Source organism: Pyrus communis, chromosome 16, assembly GCF_041283825.1.
Source record: "Pyrus communis isolate YQ-2024b chromosome 16, ASM4128382v1, whole genome shotgun sequence".
Classification (NCBI taxonomy): Eukaryota; Viridiplantae; Streptophyta; class Magnoliopsida; order Rosales; family Rosaceae; genus Pyrus; species Pyrus communis.
This window is the reverse complement of record NC_142580.1, coordinates 12,252,834-12,272,250: the sequence shown is the minus strand read 5'-3', so window position 1 is coordinate 12,272,250 and position 19,417 is coordinate 12,252,834. Positions and strand designations below refer to the sequence as shown.

The following is a 19,417-nucleotide window of genomic DNA, read 5'->3' as shown; positions in this document are numbered from 1 at the left end:
CAAATAAAACAACCAAATTTAGTGTTGTCAAATAAAACAACATCTTCTGCTACCATCTTTTGAAGTCTCCCCCCTTAAATTTCTCAGGCTTCTCAGAATGAGGTTTAGTTCCTGATTGTTTCATACTATTCGAAGATTATTGCAAGTATTTTTTAATAATAAAGTATAAGTATTTCGATTATGTATTTCTGTTATTTTGTTGTTTCTAAATTGTTCTCTAACAATAACAATCGTTTGTTCATGATGACATGGATTGAAATGGGACTAGATATTTAATTTGTAATTAAAACTTGCAATAAATTACAACTGCAATGGGATGAAAACATCACTTATTAAGCTCTTAGAATTATTAATCACTCATGACAAATAAAAAGTCACCAGCTAGTTTTTGGCGGTGCAATTAGGCGAGTGGTGCTTAGAAGGTATGGTTCTAACTTTAAGAACAGGACTTCTCTCAAAGAAATTGGTTGGCCTGAGCTCAAATCCACCACTCAATGTTGGCATCATTGGAAAATCCTCTTGGCAAGGATTGTGGTGAAACCCAATTGTGTACCACAACACTATATCCTTGTTCTCGATTTTCCTATTCCTGTATACATAAAACACAATTCACACCAGTCAACCAAAATGAATAAGAGAAATCACAAGTGTTTTGTAATCTTTTGCTGCATTAACCAAATTTAATCACAGTTTAATTAATACCTGCTGCTCCACACATCTAATGTGTCCTCTCCTCTACTTTGATCAACATGTCTTCCTCCTGCCCATTTTTCGGACTTGTTGTATGGTGTAACCCACACATTGTACTTAGTGAAAGCGCCGCGTATTTGCGGGTAATCATCCTCTAACAATAGGGGTCCTGCAACTGCCCCTGGGATCAAACGATAGCCAAATGGGTTCCCGGCTTTGGTCTTCTTAATAGGGTTTACCACAACCAGGTCAGCTGGCTTCAAACCAAGGCGAATTCTTGCATCTAACTCAGTTTTAGCCGTCTCGCTTACAATATTCCAATAACTCTTCCTTGGTGTGTTGTGGCCGGTTGCTTGTTTCGTCACAAAATTATTCTTGACAAAGGAATTGGTTTCACCATCCACATCAAGGTCAAGATGGTATGTCAAGAAATGATCATGGTTCACAGCAATGCTATTATCTGCCACCAATGTGCCAAAAACTTCCTCCTCTATTTGGTCTATCTGGGTGTAATTAACTGCTTCAATTTCTAGCACACCTGTTAGCCCCACCTGTTTAAGAAATTGAAGATCAACAAACCTTAATTGTCAAGTGCAACATTAAGCGTAACATCTGTTGACACATGCTCATGTTGTCAAATTATGAATATAGGTAGAACATTTTGATCTTATAATAAACTAACATGACCAATCATCCAAATTCACGGACAAATATATACAGTTTAGTTGGCAGATAGTTATCCAGATTATCATTCTATAAGTTAACTTAAAATTTAAACAAGTACATTTATACACTATAAAACCCTAGCTATCATATAATATACCTCCATTTTGATGGAGCCACTTGGCTTGAACTCCCAATCAATTATGTAGTCATAGTTGCCTACAGTTGAAACCGTCCTCACAACCAGAGTGACCTCAGCCCTAACTTCTGTGATCTGCAATTCCGTTAACCCTCGATTACCACCACATTTTCATCAAAAAACTAATCAATCAAACTCATTTGAAAAATAAGAAGAAAACTTTATCATTACCACTATATCTGGGATGGTCAATTCAGTGTGGCGCCACAAGATGTTGCCTGCATGTCTCTCAAAGATGCAATAAGCATTCGATATCTTCACCGGCGTGCCGTCCTGGGCAGCATAGTAGGCGTCCATGAACTGAGCATTGGCTGGGCAGTCGGTCAACGGCTCGAGTGAGACTGTGGATAGACCAAACCCAAATTCTCCACAGTCGAAGAAGGTTTTGTAGTACCATTCTTCTGTGGGGTCCATGTACGGGACAAAGAGCTCGGATACAAAGCCTCTGTACAAAACCCTCCTGTACTCGTGCATTTCAAGATCATATATTGATGCTTGAGATATAATCACACCCGTTCGAACATCAAATCCGAGATGGAAGATCCAATTGGCCCACCTGATGATGATTACAAATATGAATATTAGTAAATTGTAAAACGGAATAAATTTCTGGGTATTAAATTGAATAATCAAATGGACGGTTATGATTAAACAAGATGTGTACAAGACTAAAAAAATGTAAGAAAATTACTTCCTATATAAATATTATATTATACAAATTAAAGTGTATAGAAAAGAAAGAAAAAGGACACAATGATCACATTGATTTAGAGTCAATGAAACAAACAATGAAGTAAAACAATCATAAAACAATATAAAGAATACAAGTAGTGGTTTCTGTAACCAAAACACTTCTGTTAAGCGTTCAATATAAAATTAACATTGCCACTCAATACTACTGTTTGAGGGTATCCCTTTTCACTTATAAGTAAGAGGTCTTAGGTTCGAATTTCATAGATGACGAATTCGGTACTAAATTAAGTTTTCTATTGTGTGGCTTAGCTGAACTCCTCCTCCTCTTAGAGCAGTTCCACCCTTGCTAAGACCCCCCAGGGCTATTAACTATTTAATCCACCCAGTGAACAATAACTGCCTTTTGCATCTCTACCCCTACACTGAATAGCCATAACAATAGGTAATAAAATATTAGTATTTTTTTTTAAATAATACAAAATAATTTTATTTGTAATTTCGGAAAAGATTTTTAATTTGTCTCGTTGTACCATTTTCTATTAAAAATTTTATTTTTATTTTTTTAATTTTTTCTTTTCACATGCTGCAGCACACCATTCCAAAACCTTTGTTTTTTTATTATTTTTTTCTTCCTTTCACATGGTGCCAACGCACCATTCCAAAAGTTGTGTTTTTTTTTTTCTTTCTTTTTCAAGCTCAGCAGCTCTCTCTCACTTGAGCTCCGGAGGCAGGGCCTCAGACTCTGACAACATCAATAGCCAATCCACGCAAAAATTCACATTTTTTCCTTAGTTAAGTAGGTAAGGGATCGCCAACTCCTTAGTTAAAATCTCTCTCTCCCAAAAACAAATCCCAAATCATGCGATCTAGGAGCGTGAGTGGAAAGAGGGGGCGTGGGGGCGAAGGCGGTGTGGGGTGCAGCTGAGGAGGGACTGAATCTCTCCCATTTGCCTGTGGGTGTATCATCAGCCTCGGTGACGAACTCCGGTGAGAGCCGTTAAGTTTGAAGCATGCTGGGTTTTACATTTTTTTTTACTTTTTTTAATTAATTTTTTTACATTTTTATTTAATTTTTTACATTTTTATTAATATTTTATATTTTTATTATTTTTATATTATGGCTGACGTCGCCCTGATGTTAAGTCTTTTGTCACGTTGCCTTTGGGCTAGCAACTCATGCTGGGCCTCTCCCTCGAGCCCGCTCGGGCTCCATCCCTAGCACAAGCTGGACCATCTCCCTCAGGTTATCTGGCCCTATTCCAAAACCAGTCCACCGAGCAATAGCCCATGGTGGAACTCCTCTTAGTGTAAAATATATCGTTGTATTAAAAAAAATATAAAATTAACATTACATTAACTATTGTGATTGGATTTATTTAATGATACTTTAACCTACAATAGTCTATATATATATATATATATATATATATATATATATATATATATATATATATATATATATATCACTCAAATTTGCAGACTTAGTCCAATTTAATTCTTTTTTTTTTTAATTCAATCTATATTACAATTCTTAATTATAAGCCCTAAATATTAACGCATCCCAACTGACAAGTACTCTGGTAACAAAATCAAAACATGTGCAATAGAAAACAGAATAATCCAACCCCAATCAGAATTTCTTCTCAGAAAATTGTTAGGGAAATCACATATTTTGTACCATAATTGTGTATCATCTTATAGTAAGTAATGTGTACATATCACATTAATTAATGAATTTATCTCATTAAACAATAATTGTATGCATCACTTACTACATGAGAAAGTATACCAAATATAATATAAATATGTGATCTCTCTGGTATTATTTATTTATTTATTTATTTTTTAAATTCACGAACATTAATATGTGACATATGTTTGGGCAGGGGGCCACGCCTGGATTTAAGAAAACCATACTCCAAGTCGTCAGCTGTAGAATTTTGTGAAATTTGTGTGACGATGCCATCAAATGTGGACTCAAAATATGAGTACACTTCTTGGAATTCAATTTTTTTTAGCTAAAATTCATCATTGCAAATTTCTTTAACAAAAACCCATTGACTGGGCTCCAACTAAGTAATATCCATAATTAAGTTTGACTTGGCAAAATTGATATTTTTGGATGTCTAATTTACCCCTAATAATGAGAAATTTTTCCAAGTACTTGGAACATGAAGTGACGTGGAGTTCCCAATAAATAGAACCATAACACCTAGCTATTTCAGTTTTAAAGAAAAAAATTGCCACGTTGTCGTTTAAGTGAGGTTTTGTTAAATAACCAGAATTTTTGGTCAACTGGATTCCAAATTTACACCTATCTAATTCCAAATTTATCCCTTCCACTCCAAACACCCACAACACCAGCGACTACCCACCTCTATCACCACCCTGTGCCAACGACGCCCCATCCCTTCTCTTTTCCTCTTTTACTTTCTCCTCTTCCCTCTTCTCTTCCATTCTTATGTTGACATGTAACCCGAGAGTATGTAGTCGGCCGCACCCTTAAATCCGTTGTCGCCAACCACCTATTTAAGGCCTTGTGAGCTGAATCCCGATCAGTTAATCATGTTTAAGGGCTTTAGAGCAATCATTGTTTTTCTTATTTTGAGTTTGATTTCGATTAGTGACTTTTTTATTTATTATTTTTATCAAAACAAGTCATTTTTGAAAGAGTTATCTTTGTTTTAATTGTTATTTTATAGGTGACAGTAATTAATTAGTTGGGAACACCACCTGTTATGCTTATGTGTGTGTAGCCGGTCCTTTGAAAATTTTCTCTCTAATAACACTGACTTTGGAGAGATTTTTCAGTGTGACTGGAACACGGGATGATACACCATGTGTTACTATGCAAATAATGGGATATGTGAGATAAAAAGTTAAGAACTTCAAAAGTAATATTTCCCACTACTTATATAAAAAACACGTGATGTACCATCCGTGTTCGGGTTACAATGAAAATTTTCCTTGACTTTTGGATCTCTCATTTATTATCTACATTTATTTTACATTATTTCATTCAATTAAATGTCTTCAAATACCTTATGCGCATTTGGAAAGAAATTTAAATGTCATGATTCCTATGCATTTAATAACAAAAATTACATGATATCAATGTTTTGTTCCTTATAGAGTTGTTTTTCACATGATGGTAATAGGTAAATTAGTATATCCTACAAATATAAAATAGTTATTTTATTCAAATTATCAATATTTAAATATAATATAGGTAATTATTTTGCGCAATATATATACATATATATATAATAACAATATAAGTTCCGCAAGTGACCATTTACCACAATAGTGGAAAGGTGTTGAGCCCTTACAAGATGACGTGGATTCAAACCCCGTCGGTGACTTATCTAACATCTAATCTAACAAAATTTATCGTTTGACCAAAAAAAATATATATCCTAGTGTATTATGTAATAATACATGCAAAATAATTTACCTACAACATTATTTAATTAATTTGAATAATAAATACCTATATTTTGCAATAAAAAATATAAAACAAGTTACCTACAAAATAAAAGAATGTTGATTGATTGCACACACCATATAATTAATAATAACAAAATGTGGCTAGTATATATGTAATATCACAAGAAAAATAATTTACCTACAAAATAAATAAATGTTTTAAGCCAATTGATTAAAAAAATTCATTAATTACCTATATTTTACATAAAAACATATATAAATTATTTGCACGCATATATATAATTATAACAAAATGTGCCTAATACATACATGCAAAATAATTTACCTACAATGATTGTCAAACAAATAAAAGAAATGGAACATATGATGGTAAGACAAGTATAAAGTAGATACTTCTATAATCATAAGACACTTATTTCCCATAATTATGATGGATAATTAAATTCATTAACATAATTAGGGTGTTGTGGCACAATTGTAAATATTTTGAAAATAATAGGTATTTACTTGTTTACATGGCAATCTATTTCAAATTTGGGTTTTATTTGGATGTTTAAAATGAGATGGGCTTTTGTCAAGGAAATAATTGTTGCATAGGTTTATATCTAAAGAACCTAAAATTAATGGTGTTTATCAATTCATTTGTTGAATAATACTTACTAGTGAGTACTTTATTTATTCACTTTTTAGATTTGGCCCAATGATATTTTAATGCGCTTTATCTTAATTTTTTTTATATGTTATAATGTTTCTTGGACTTCTAAAAACAAGAAACATATGTGATCTTTTGATTGAGTCAAATCACAAAATCAAGTATAAATGATACTCACTAGCAAGTATATAAGTATTATCTTAACATGTGTATTTGTTTATTAATAATATATCTAGATCTATGAACTTCATTTATATAACACCTAAATTAGAAACATAATATGTCAGTATAATCGTCACACCCAAAACCTTCCTACAATTTCCACAAACAACAATGTTGACTACTAAGCATAGCAATAGTATTATAACCATATATTAAATACTCAAATCCACCAAGAATTCATTCAAGTACAATACTAATTATAGTTAATTAGTACAATGATTTAGTAGAACATCATTGGATAAAAAATAAATAAAATAAAATAAAAATAAAAATAAAACTAAATACAGCCAAAACTAAGGAATAACTACTACATGTGGTCAAGGAAAAAGAGTACGTACGTGAGACATAGTTGTCTTTAAGATATGCTGGAAGTTAATTATAAAATAATTAATTAACTTAAGACTAACCTTACAGTGTTGCCGTCGAGCTTGAACCCTTTGTCCCCCGACATAACTGGAGCACCATTTAGCTTTGGACCAAATGGAGGCTTCTGATTGGACGCTCGGTACTCAGTTCCCTCGGCTTTTGGTACAGGTGCAACAAACCTATCGATGTATTCAACGATCTTCAGCTCGTCCAGATCAACCGCGACTGTTATTCCCTCCACTGGCCTCACGTACAAGTTTACACTATCTTTTTTGTAAAAGCAATTAATCTTGATTGTTCTTTTAGTTTTGGCCTCCCCAAACCAACCAACTGAAAAAGTACTACACACAACTTCGGACATGTTAAGCCCTCTCTTTTTAATGGACTGGATAAAGGGTTTATATTTGAACGGGAGTTCAGCCGCAACAGATTGTTCTTCAATGTTAAGCAAAGGGTATCCATGTTTGTTATCAAATTCAGTTTTGGAAACTATGGAACGGGTTGATATGTCGACTATGAGCTCTAGGGTTTTCATTTTGAGTCGTAAAACGACCAAGGCACGGCGAGGAAGAGGAGGCAGGGTTTTGGTGGGTTTTGATTGCCATGAGAGGACGGTGGACTTTTCGGGTTCATCTAGGCCTACGTATTGGAAGCTCAGGTTTTGTGAAGGGTAGGATTTTTGGACTACGGTTTTGACATGGATGAACTCGGATGGTGTTAGAGGGTCTAGAGGATGGCATGAGGTTGGTGATGACAAGGTGATGAAAATGGAGAGGAGTAATAAGAGAATTGGTGCCAATCTTGATGCCATGGCATGCATATTACAATGTAAGTTTTAAGCTTCTTTGGTCCCCTTAAATAAGAATTTGATCAGCAAGCTAGTATAGCACAAGTGCTAGATGAAGAGTTTCGACCACTTAAAGATTTTGGAAACTCGGAAGCATAAACTTTAATCATGATTTAGCCCTAGGGTCAGTTTGGGATTACTGTTTTTTTTTTTTTTTTTTTTTTTATTTTAAAAAACTCCTGCTATATCTTAAGAATAATCAGCTGTAAAATAAAGCAGTTGAGCGTTTGATAAATTATGGTAAATTTTAATGCAAAAGTGATATAATTGTATATAATAACAAAAATAGACATAATAGAGTGGGCGATGACGACAATAACAGTAGTAAGGGCAATGGTTGTGATGGTGGTGGTGGTGGTGGCCGTTGTGTTTATAGCGGCAGTGGTGCCCACGGTGACAACGATTGTAGTGGCAATTGTGGTTATAGTGGTAGTGGTGGCGGATATGGTTATGGCGGTGGTTGTAGTGGGGGTGGCGGTGCCCGATTGTGGTGTGGTAGTGGTGGCAACAATGATGGTGTAATATTGGTAGGTGGCGGTGGTCACTTTGTTCTCCAAGAGTAAAATGTGTCTTAAATGATAAATAATGTTATTTTTTAAATTTATGAGCGTATTACATGAATTAAAAATATTCATTAAATGCTCAACTATGCCTTTGATTAAAACAACCTACAAGCTGCTTTGAAAAGTTGATATTGAAGCTCATTGCTTTTAAAATAAAAAGAATATTTTATTTTTAAATACTTTTTACTAATTAACTTTAAAGTAATATAGTTTTTGGTAAATAAAATATCAAACTAGACCTTAATGTAATTAGCACGTAAGCCTTAAGGCGTGATTTGTGAGGCTGCTCGTGGGTTTCGGAAACTTTTTTTTTTAGTAGAGTTTTGGAAACTTTTGAGTGTGGTATTATATAGATCATATTGTGAATAAAACTATTTGATAATTATGCTCTATTTTTGTCATGTCTCACAGAAAAGTATTATGAATATATCTGATTTTCTGAAAAATAATTAACTTGGAGTTCACACCTCATCAATCACATCATATGATTTAAAGTATGTTTCAATAAATTTTTAACATTCTAATTCTAACTTGAGAAAATAAGGTTTTGATCATTTATTTTAGGGCCGTGGCGTTAATTAGGTAGATTTTGTTTTCCTGTAGACACTAATGGACATTACTAACATGATGTATATTGGGGCAATGTAACACCAGAGATCGAATAGAGGATATATCTATTTCTAGGATGTCTTTAAAGGAAGGAATTCCGGTCCTTTTTATTTATTTATTTATTTATTTTTTTAAATAATAAAAATAGGGATTAGTTGTTGGACCTACACCACATCAAACTTTAATGATCCGAACTATTTATTTTTCAAGTTGCACCTCATACATCATCCTTACAAAATTTTAGCCAAATCGGGAAATATTTAAAGCATATAATTGAGTTTAAAGAAATTAACGAACATTTAGTTCTCTAAAAAATAATAAAATTTCAACGTGATAATTAAATAGACAAACGGTTTTGGATTAAATGGAATTTTTGTAAGGATGACTTATGAATCGGGACTAACAAAATAAACAATTAGGATTGCTAAAATTCAACATAAAGTAGACCTTACAACTAGTTTCAATTTTTACCCAAAAATACGGAACATAGATCGTAAATATATGCTCATAGTTCACTTCAAATGTATGTGAACATATCCACATACTGCTGGATTCTACTCACAATCTATTTCTTATCCTCTCCCGTGATGCAATAGGGGCAAGACAATCTTATCCCTCATTTGGTGTGAGTGTGTGAAGTGTTGGCCGGTATTGGGGAATTCGTCCATATAAGAAAATTTTGCTTTCCGTAATTCCTCCAAAAACACATCTTGGAGCAGATCCATCCCAGCATTTTTTGCCCAGCACATGTCCAATTAACAGCCCGGCACCTTGTCCAAACCCTCTAGCCCGTAAAACAGCCTGGCACTCAGCCCAGGCAGCAGGCCAGCCGAAAGGTAAAGCTGCAAGAGGAGTTAAATGCCACAGAATCAAAAGCTCATGGTCCTGGAACCAATCGATATATCAGTATCGACGTAGTACAGTAGGACCTTATTGTCTACATTGATGGGATGGAACCAATCGATATGTCAGTATCGATCTAGTACAGTAGGACCTTGAAGGGATGGAGCCTGTCGATATGTCACAGTATAGGTACGAGCCCTACTCAAATCTACTCCCCACGCATAGCTCTTATATTTAACCTTTAGCATATGATGAGCAGAACCACGAATTATTTAGTGGGTGGATTAAACAAAAATTATTACTAGAAAATCAAATGGTTCAATTTTTTTTGTTATTTACATAAAGTTACACAATAATAAGTCTGAAAGTAGTAATTTAAAGTAAGAAATTTAACTATAAATAGAGCAAGTTTCAACTAGATTTAACAAAGAAAACATTTGAAGTTGCAACTTATAGTAGAAAGAAACATACATCATCAATCTTGTCATAACAACTTAACAAGTAAACGAAAAAATACCTATTCAAGTTAATGGAATTGAAATCCTTTTTTATTTCTTCTGAATCAATTTTTTTGGCAGGCTCTTTTTCAATGTACACAACCATTGAATCTGCTAGAAATTCATTCTCCATTTTGTTGCGAAGTCTTGTTGTAAAGCACCATTGTACGAACTTTTAAAATTAAAGTAATAAACAAATAAAATCATCAAGAGATAAGAATAGAGTGGCCAAAAACTTACCTATTGATGAGAAAAATCAATAAACTTTCTCACTTGTATTTGGATGAACCGCAGATGAGATAGGCTTTCTAAAAAGTGAAAAAGAGTCACTGTTGTACTTTCAAAAGTTTTTTTAAAAAAAAAAAAAAAAAAAACTACTCCTAGGAAACCTAAAATAATAAAATATTAAATCTACTTTTTAAAACTGAATGATTACTCCTATGAAACCTAAACTAATTACTATAAACTACTCCCTAAAAACTAATCAAATAAGGGGACGTTTGTTACACCGGACTATCTCGGACTGGACTAGCTTTAAGGACTAAGCTGGATTGCCTTAGAATAGACTAAGCTAGACTAACTTAATGAAGCGTTTGATGCAGTGGCGGACTAAGAAGCAGGATAATTAATAAATTCTAATATTATATTAATTTATCTATATCTCTTTTAATATTTTATTCTTACTTCTCTCATTTTTTCCTTCTTTTTTCTGAAAGCTCTTCCTCTTCTTCGAAACCCAGTTCCATACTTTGAGATCAAATCAAAACCCAGTTCCATACTTTGAGATCAAATCAAAACCAACGCCTCCGAGTGAATGGTCTCCCATAACCGCCGCCGTCGTAGTTCTCTCGGATTTGAGATGAGGGAATGGTCTCCCATAACCGCCGCCGTTACGATCTCAACACCGGATGCCAGTACTTCATCCAGGGCCTTCGCCTCGTCGACCTCGAGTACCTCCGCCGCACCGGCAACTTCCTCCCCCCACCCAACGCCTCCGAGTCCTGCTGGGTGCCTCCGCCTGCAACTAGTCTCTCGAAAATGGATCGCCCTGCGCCCTCTGCACCACCAGAATGACCTTGCAGAGCTTGCTCTTGACCGGCGAGTCCGTCGGAAACGTCTCCACCTGCGCGGCGTACCCGTCTTGGTGTGGTGCTGTGATCTCGTTGGAGAGAGGACACAACGCAGACGAGGCAAAGTCTTCGCAAAGGGAGGACGCCAAGCGACACAAAGGAGACGAAGCAGGTCTTAGCAGTCCCGTGGTTTTCGGGGGGTTTCGCTAAGACGACCTAGCAAGGGAGATAGTCCACACGAGTCCGGGCTAGTCTCATTTAAGTTAGTCCCCAAGCTTACCAAACATGGGACAATAATCCTAGCCAGTCCAATCCCACTTAAGAAGGTGAAACAAACGCCCCCTAAAAAGACTAATTGGGACATGTGTTTCAGTGTGTACGATTTGAAATATAATAATAATAAATTTTGATATTTATTAAAGTAAATAATTTATTTAATATTTATTAACTCTTACTTTTTCTAAAAATAGGGATTAGTTCAATAAATTTTTACCGTTTTAATTCTAACATGAGAAAAAAAGGTTTTGATCATTTATTTTAGGGTTGTGGCGTTAATTAGGTAGATTTTGTTTTCTTGTAGACACTAATGGACAGTACTAACATGATATATATTTGGGCAATGTAACACCAGATATCGAATAGAGGATATATCTATTTTTAGGATGTCTTTAAGGAAAGGACTCTGGTCCTTTTTTATTTTATTTTTATTTTTATTTTTTATTTTTATAAAAATAGGGATTAGTTCTTGGACTTACACCACATCAAACTTTAACGATCCGAACAATCTATTTTTCAAGTTGCATCTCATACATCATCCCTTCAAAATTGTAGCCAAATCGGGAAATATTTAAAGCATCTAATTGAGTTCAAAAAAATTGACGAACACTTTGTTTTCCAAGAAACAATAAAATTTCAACATGATAATTAAATAGACAAATAGTTTTGGATTAAATGCAATTTTTATAAGGATGATTTATGAATCAAGACTTATAAAATAAACAATTCGAATTGTTAAAATTCAACATGGAGTAGACCTTACAACTAGTTTCAATTTTTACCCAAAAATACGAAACATAGATCGTAAATATATGGTCATAGTTCACTTCAAATGCATGTGAACATACACATACTGCTGGATTGTACTCACAATCTATTTCTTATCCTCTCCCGTGGTACAATGGGGGCAAGCCAATCTTATCCCTCATTAGGTGTGACTCTGTGTGAAGTGTTGGCCGGTATTGGGGAATTCGTCCATATAAGAAAATTTTGCTTTCCGTAATTCCTCCAAAAACACATCTTACCCGAAAGGTAAAGCTGCAAGAGGAGTTAAATGCCACAGAATCAAAAGCACATTGTCCACATTGATGGGATGGAACCAATCGATACGTCAGTATCGACCTAGTACGGACCTTGAAGGGATAGAGCCTGTCGATGTGTCACAGTATAGGTACGAGCCCTACGCAAATCTACTCCCCGTGCATAGCTCTTATATTTAACCTTTAGCATATAACTAGTAATAGTGCCCGCGCGTTGCCGCGTGTTTAAAAAATGTATAAAATATATGTGCATTATATTAGGTGTATTATTTACAATTGCATTTATACACATAATAATTTGTACCTGAAAGTTATATTGACTGTCGCTTCCCAATTTTTTTGTTTTATTTGTGATGATGTACATGCTTGTGTGTTATGATTTGAGAAAATAGAAGCTGTTAGTACAAATAAATAAGAATGTTAAAGAAGAAGAACGATTTTTATAATTGGTAAAGAAATTGGGTAATTTTTGCAGTTTTTAAATAAATTTAATAATATACTACAAAGAAAACTGCAAGGTACCTATTATTTTGATCAGCAATCTTCTCCAAATAGTAACACTGGATGATGGCATAAACTGTCATAGCCTTCAAAAATGACAATTGGCAAAAACCTGTTTATATCAGAGATAAAATTTTAATGACATTCACAGGATAAAACCTGTTATTATTGTTCTAATATTATTGTAAAAAAAAAAAAAAAAAAAAAAAAAAAAAAAAAAAAAAAAATAAAAAAAAAGAGAAAGAAGAAAAAGCATTGAATGCTTTCTTTGTAAATTGAATTTACATACCATATGAGAGGTTAATCTAGCTTTGATCGAGATTTGTAGTACATGCTGAAGTTCTCAATGATTGACGGTGATGGTATACAGTTGATTGACTCGTTTCAGATGAAGACAACTGTGAACATTTCTGAGCCAAAAGCTGTTGTGGAGTTTGTTAGAGAATTAAGCAATATATGTAAAAACTGAGAATTGTTCCAAGTGATGGAACCATGGATATAAAGGAGTTTTATTTTATAGTGGAGAACAACATAAAACAATAAAAGAAAATCTTTACAAATTCGTTTGAATTTCCTATACCATATGTTACTGGGTTTTCAATTTTACACACCAATGTGCCTATCTTATTTGCAGCACGAAACCAACATTAACATATAACAAATGGTTGAGTGTTTACCTGCCAATGTAGCAATAGGAACGAACACTATAGCTCCAATTCAAAGGTCAAACCTTTCTGCAAATAAACCACTCTACGTTTCAACAATTTATTCCATATCACCACGAAAACTAAGCAAACACAAACCCACATTACACAATTAACATTTAAAAGAAAATGGAGCTCGTCTTCTTGGAAATTTAAGCACCAATGCATAAAATTGTCCACTAATTCTTATTTCTTCTATGCATTGCGGGATCATATGCTAACTTGCAATTGACGTTATAATTTGTGAATTTTATGTAAACGACCCTTAAGTTTATATCTTGACAGTTAAGACGTAAGAAAAGCTAAAATATATTTACTCTGATTGATCAAATTACTTAGTCTAATTCCCAAAATATGTAATGTACAACATGGTCATCTTTACACATGTATTATGGAACAAACCAAAACCAAATTAAGGAATTTTAATTTAAAAACAAAGGTAAAACATAAGGTACAAATTACACTAAAGTATGGACATTGCATCCAAAAAAAGAATGGATCATTTACTGTCAAGTTAATATTGTAATCTCTTATTACATTATTAAGGTCTTCTTCGTACTGCAAAGATAATAAACAAAGTTTAAGTCCACTAATCTTGAGGCCAAATAAGAAATAATATCATAATTAAAAACTAAAATAGCTGACAAATAATTTGATCAAAGTGAATAGAAGATGAGCTGACAATGCCATACCCTACGATCAATGATAATTTGATACAATGCCACGTGGAAATTGCTTAGCCCATCTACTGAAGACTAAATGTGTGAAAAAATAGGCTGCAAAAGAAGAGTAAATGAAGCATAAGTTGAAAAAGAATATTTGGTCACAAATGACCTTACTGTTAAAAGTAAATTATAAGAACTTACCATGGGTATTGACAGAAGCAGGAGACTGTTCATAAAGATTTATCTATTACCAAAGAATTAGTGAAACACATGACTAAAAATCAAATTCCTATCTACCCAAATCTTTATACAACTAAAAAAGTTGGGAACATTTAATCATAACCTGGAAGAAGAATTCATTTGGTGATTTGCTTCAATCCTGGCTGAAATCTTCGAGTCTTCTTATGATTTCAAACGTCTCCAAACCACTGGTGTTTCAAAATAACATCAAGCCCAATAAATACTACTCACACAACAAAAATTAATAAATATAAAAACCGAATTTGTTCAAATCAACACAAAAAACCAAAAACTCATAGGAGCTTCCTTCTGAGAATCTCAAACTCTAACCATTTCAAAAAAAGTTCTTCGCATTTCCTCAAATACGTGCTAAAATCTCTCCTACTGCTCAAAATCCAAATGAGTACTTAAGATATACAGAACCACATTTAAGTTAAAGCTATACTGCACTAAATGACATTCAAAACCACAAACACCAAAACGAAGATGAATTCAACACCTTGAATGCGTAATACTCATATCTAAATCCAATTTGAAACATAATTTTCGCCCTTAAAATTTTTTCAACAAATGAACAATCAATTTAGGAAAGCAACTACAATGCAACTGAAGAGCTGTTCGACTTAGCTCCATTTTGTATGGCCAAAAGCTTGAAAAACAGCTTAGAAGCACAAATTCCAAATATTACCAAAAGCAAGCATCTTTGGGGTAAAGAGCCCACTTTCCCAAACAGAGCTTTAAGTTCATGCCACATGATTCGAATTAATTTATCACTAATATAAGTTCTAAAATGGTAAAAAATGAGGAAATACACCTATCACCCTACCCTGTTCACTGTGATCTTTGAAATCCAAGTTCCACTACGTAACCCTCTGCATAGCTGCGTAACTTCCAGTGACAAACATGGTTTCAGAATATATAAACTTCAGAACTTAATTCATTCTATAAAATAGAATAAAAAAGTTGATTTACACTTGTAAGGCATGCTCCAATGTTGATATAAAGTTGAGTCAGTTGATTTGTGACCACCAACTGTAAACGAAAAATGTAAATGCTAAGTTAGTTTACATGTTTAAATCTTTTGGTAAATGCTACGTTATGTTATTATGTATGATGGCATGCCAAAGACCAAATAAAAAAAATAACAGTAAAGAGTTAAAACTCAAAGTTGAAATACCATCTTCAACGTACCATCATATGCTAGCATTTAAAGTTGAATTGTTAAAATTTAAATCCTATGATCAACGCACCTTTCTTAATCTTTTCTGGAGGAATAAACAGAACGTTTCTTCTACTCTTCTTTAACCACTGCACTAAAAAAAACATTAATGTTTAAATATTAAAATTGAAGATCTTAAATTCATAAGTTAAAAACTTAAAAGCTAGTTAAAATAAACATCGATCACAACAATAGCACGGAAATTAAGTTGTTTTATTTCTGAGCATTTTTTTGGCAATCAAACGGAGGAAATCTGTGTTAAACTAAACAGGCAATGGTTGTTAAATTTAGTTCTTTAAATTTATAATTTTTTTAACATGTGAGTTGATCCGTACTTTTTAATTTGGTTTGGAAATGGGGTAAGATCATGTTGGTTTAAAACAATTGTTAACATGTTATGGTGGAATATATTATACCAAGGATTAAACAAATAGTTGTCATTTATTTCTTGCAATGCATTCACTGTTAATGAATAGTGACATCAAATTGATAAGTTTGTAGCTACATAGGAAAAAAGACTAATAGGTATTATGCACATAAGTAATCAACCAAAACCTCTTTCCACATCAACTAATCAACAGATTTAACTGTAAAAAAAAACAAAAAAATTAATTCGAAAAACCTCTGTAACTATTGTAATTTTCAGTTTCTAACTCATTCTTTTGATCAATATCATCTGAATCAGTGTAATTTCATCAAATTCTAATCCATATGATCACTTGTGTGCCTAAAAACTAATCGACTCTTAACAGCAGCACAAAAAAAAAAAAAAAAAAAAACTTGGAAAAACGAAGTTGTGTGCCTAAAGGCTTCGTTTTAAAAGACAGAGAAGGGCATAAGAACTTTACCTTAGGAATTTTCCCAACTCCGCTCAACCTTTTTACCCACCCTAAAAAATACTTCAAATCCGATCCACCTACTAAAACACACCCAAAAAAAAATTAGCAAACTAATAAACTTAATTATATATGATCTTTTCACCACATATTTCAAATTAATTGGTCAAAAAAATTAATTAATTAAAATGAGTTTAAAATAAATATAAAAACCAATAAAAATTGTGATTGTCCATTTTCTGCTCCCTGGGCTTTCCACTTGGAGTTCAAGATAGCACGAAACCACTAAAAAAAAAACTATTCAATTTATGAGACCAGAGAACAAAACCAAGCAAACACCACCAATGCAACAGAAACAACACAGTAAAACAGAGTTTTAAAGAAAAAAAAAAACAGTGGACTTTAATTTTACATCGATCGAGCAATCGATCTAGACGAAAACCCTAAATCTCGAAGACCAAGATTTCCTAAAACGAAAATTCGAATTAGATGGAACAGCCACACACAAATCATCGAAAAAAAAGAAGAAAAGTTTTGAAGAAAAAACTCAGAGACCTTAATCAGAAGGGGTTTGCAAGGTTGTACACAAAAATCCTAAAATTCGCACGCCAATTTTCCTGAAACAAAAAAACCCAATCAGATCAAACAACCACACTGAAAACATCAAAAAAAAAAAAAAAAAAAGAAAGGAAACAATCAGTGCAAAACGCAAAGACTTTAATTTTACAGCGATCGATCTGCAAATTTCTTCCCAATCAAAGAAAAGACAAAAAAAATATAAGCAGAGAAACCACCTGAAACAGTGTAATCACCCGGAAAAGAAACTCTTCATACGACACACGATTGACGCAGAGAGAGAAGCAGGGAAACACGAAGGATTGACGCAGGGAGAAAAGCACGGAAACAGAGAGGAAGAGAAAGGGAAAAGCGACGGAAGAAAATGGAAGAGAGTTAAGCAAGGAAACACGAAGATCGAACAGGGAGAAAAGCAGAGAGAAACAGAGAGCAGGCGAAAGGGAGAAGCAACGGAAGAAAATGAGACAGGGTTCGAGCACCTTCCCATATGTAGACTCACTCTACCAAGGGGTAAAATCGCCAATTCATGTAGCATCTTTTAAAGGGCTGAAAACCATGCGTTAGATCAGGGGCAAAACCGGATTGGCACTGTTAATGAACAGTGTCAATCCGCTGAGCTTTAGTATATATAGAATTAGCTGAATCAGGAATTATTTAGTGGGCGGATTAAACTAAAATTACTAAAACTATTTCTAGAATATCAAATGGTTAAATTTTTTTGTTTTTTACATAAAGTTACACAATAACAAGCCTGAAAGTAGTAATTTAAAGTAAGAAATTTAACTATGAATAAAGTAAGTTTCAACTAGATTTAACAAAGAAAACATTTGAAGTTGCAACTTATAGTAGAAAGAAACATACATCATTAATCTTGTCATAACAACTTAACAAATAACCGAAAAAAATACCTATTCAAGTTAATGGAATTGAAATCCTTTTTTATTTATTTTGAATCAATTTTTTTCGGCAAGCTCTTTTTCAATGTATACAACCATTGAAATTGCTCGAAATTCATTCTTTATTTTGTTGCGAAGTCTTTTTTTAAAGCACCATTGTACGAACTTTTAAAATTAAAGCAATAAACAAATAAAATCATCAAGACATAAGAATAGAGTGGCCAAAAACTTACCTATTGATGAGAAAAATCAATAAACTTTTATGCTTGGTTTGGGTGAACTGTAGATGAGATAGGCTTTCTAAAAAGTGAAAAAAGGTCACTGTTGTACTTCAAAAGTTTTTTTACAAAAAAAAAAAAAAAAAACTACTCCTAGGAAACCTAAAATAATAAAATATTAAATTTACTTTTTAAAACTGAATGATTACTCCTAGGAAACCTAAACTAATCACTATAGACTACTCCCTAGAAACTAATCAAATAAAAAGACTAATTGGGACATGTGTTTCAGTGTTAGTACGATTTGAAATATAATAATAATAAATTTTGATATTGATTAAAGTAAATAATTTATTTAATATTTATTAACTCTTACTTTTTCTAAAAGTAGTTATATTTTTCAAAACTTTTACTTATTAGGTGGGCTATAACAATTAAAAATAATATAATAGTCTAAATTATTAGTATTTTTAACTTTAAACAGCTAAAACTCTTCCTATGCTAGAGCTCGCCCAAGCCTTGTTACTGCCTCTGCCTTTGATGGTTAGAGTATGAATTTCATATGTTGGCATTAAATTCGCACTTCATTGTGGATGGTCGAAACATAAATTTGAGTAACTTGTAAAACAACAAAAAATCGTGAGCTAGTCTAAGATCGAGGAGTGTGCTCACCAAAGACTCTCCAACGGTTAAATTTGTAAGCAAATATAAGATTTAAGTAGTGGGTAAGGGAATTAGAGTGCTATGAATGCATTACCATAGATGGACTCTAGAAGGATGTATTTATACTGACCGAGAGAGAGACTTTTTAAGGATAAAACCTTGTTCTGAGCCGGAAGAATCCTAGAGGATATCTAGAAATAAATATTTCATCCTCTATATGAG

The 19,417-nt window shown here is 33.3% G+C and overlaps 1 protein-coding gene and 1 long non-coding RNA gene across 4 annotated transcripts; both read right to left on the bottom strand.

Moving 5' to 3' along the window:
* Nucleotides 1-249: 249 nt before the first annotated feature.
* Nucleotides 250-7,817, bottom strand: LOC137731083 (amine oxidase [copper-containing] alpha 2, peroxisomal). Its single transcript, XM_068470157.2, has 5 exons — nt 6,974-7,817; nt 1,724-2,108; nt 1,514-1,627; nt 703-1,241; nt 250-589 (listed from the first exon to the last, which is right to left on the bottom strand). Exons 1-5 carry the CDS (start codon nt 7,750-7,752, stop codon nt 382-384), a joined length of 2,025 nt encoding a protein of 674 aa, XP_068326258.2. The 5' UTR covers nt 7,753-7,817; the 3' UTR covers nt 250-381.
* A 4,468-nt stretch (nt 7,818-12,285) lies between these two features.
* On the bottom strand, nt 12,286-17,879 carry LOC148689987 (uncharacterized). 3 transcript variants are annotated; one of them, XR_015957985.1, is made up of 12 exons: nt 17,637-17,855; nt 17,398-17,459; nt 17,056-17,127; nt 16,855-16,925; nt 16,038-16,100; nt 15,760-15,819; nt 15,614-15,675; nt 14,575-14,975; nt 13,856-13,912; nt 13,468-13,600; nt 13,200-13,290; nt 12,286-13,072 (listed from the first exon to the last, which is right to left on the bottom strand). It is a non-coding gene; the product is annotated as an uncharacterized LOC148689987 (long non-coding RNA). The 3 variants fall into 3 exon arrangements; XR_015957983.1 differs by lacking the exon at nt 17,056-17,127 and having other exon boundaries at nt 14,575-14,658; nt 14,749-15,675; nt 16,038-16,095; nt 17,637-17,869; XR_015957984.1 differs by lacking the exons at nt 17,056-17,127; nt 17,398-17,459 and having other exon boundaries at nt 14,575-14,658; nt 14,749-15,675; nt 16,038-16,095; nt 17,637-17,879.
* Nucleotides 17,880-19,417: the final 1,538 nt, after the last annotated feature.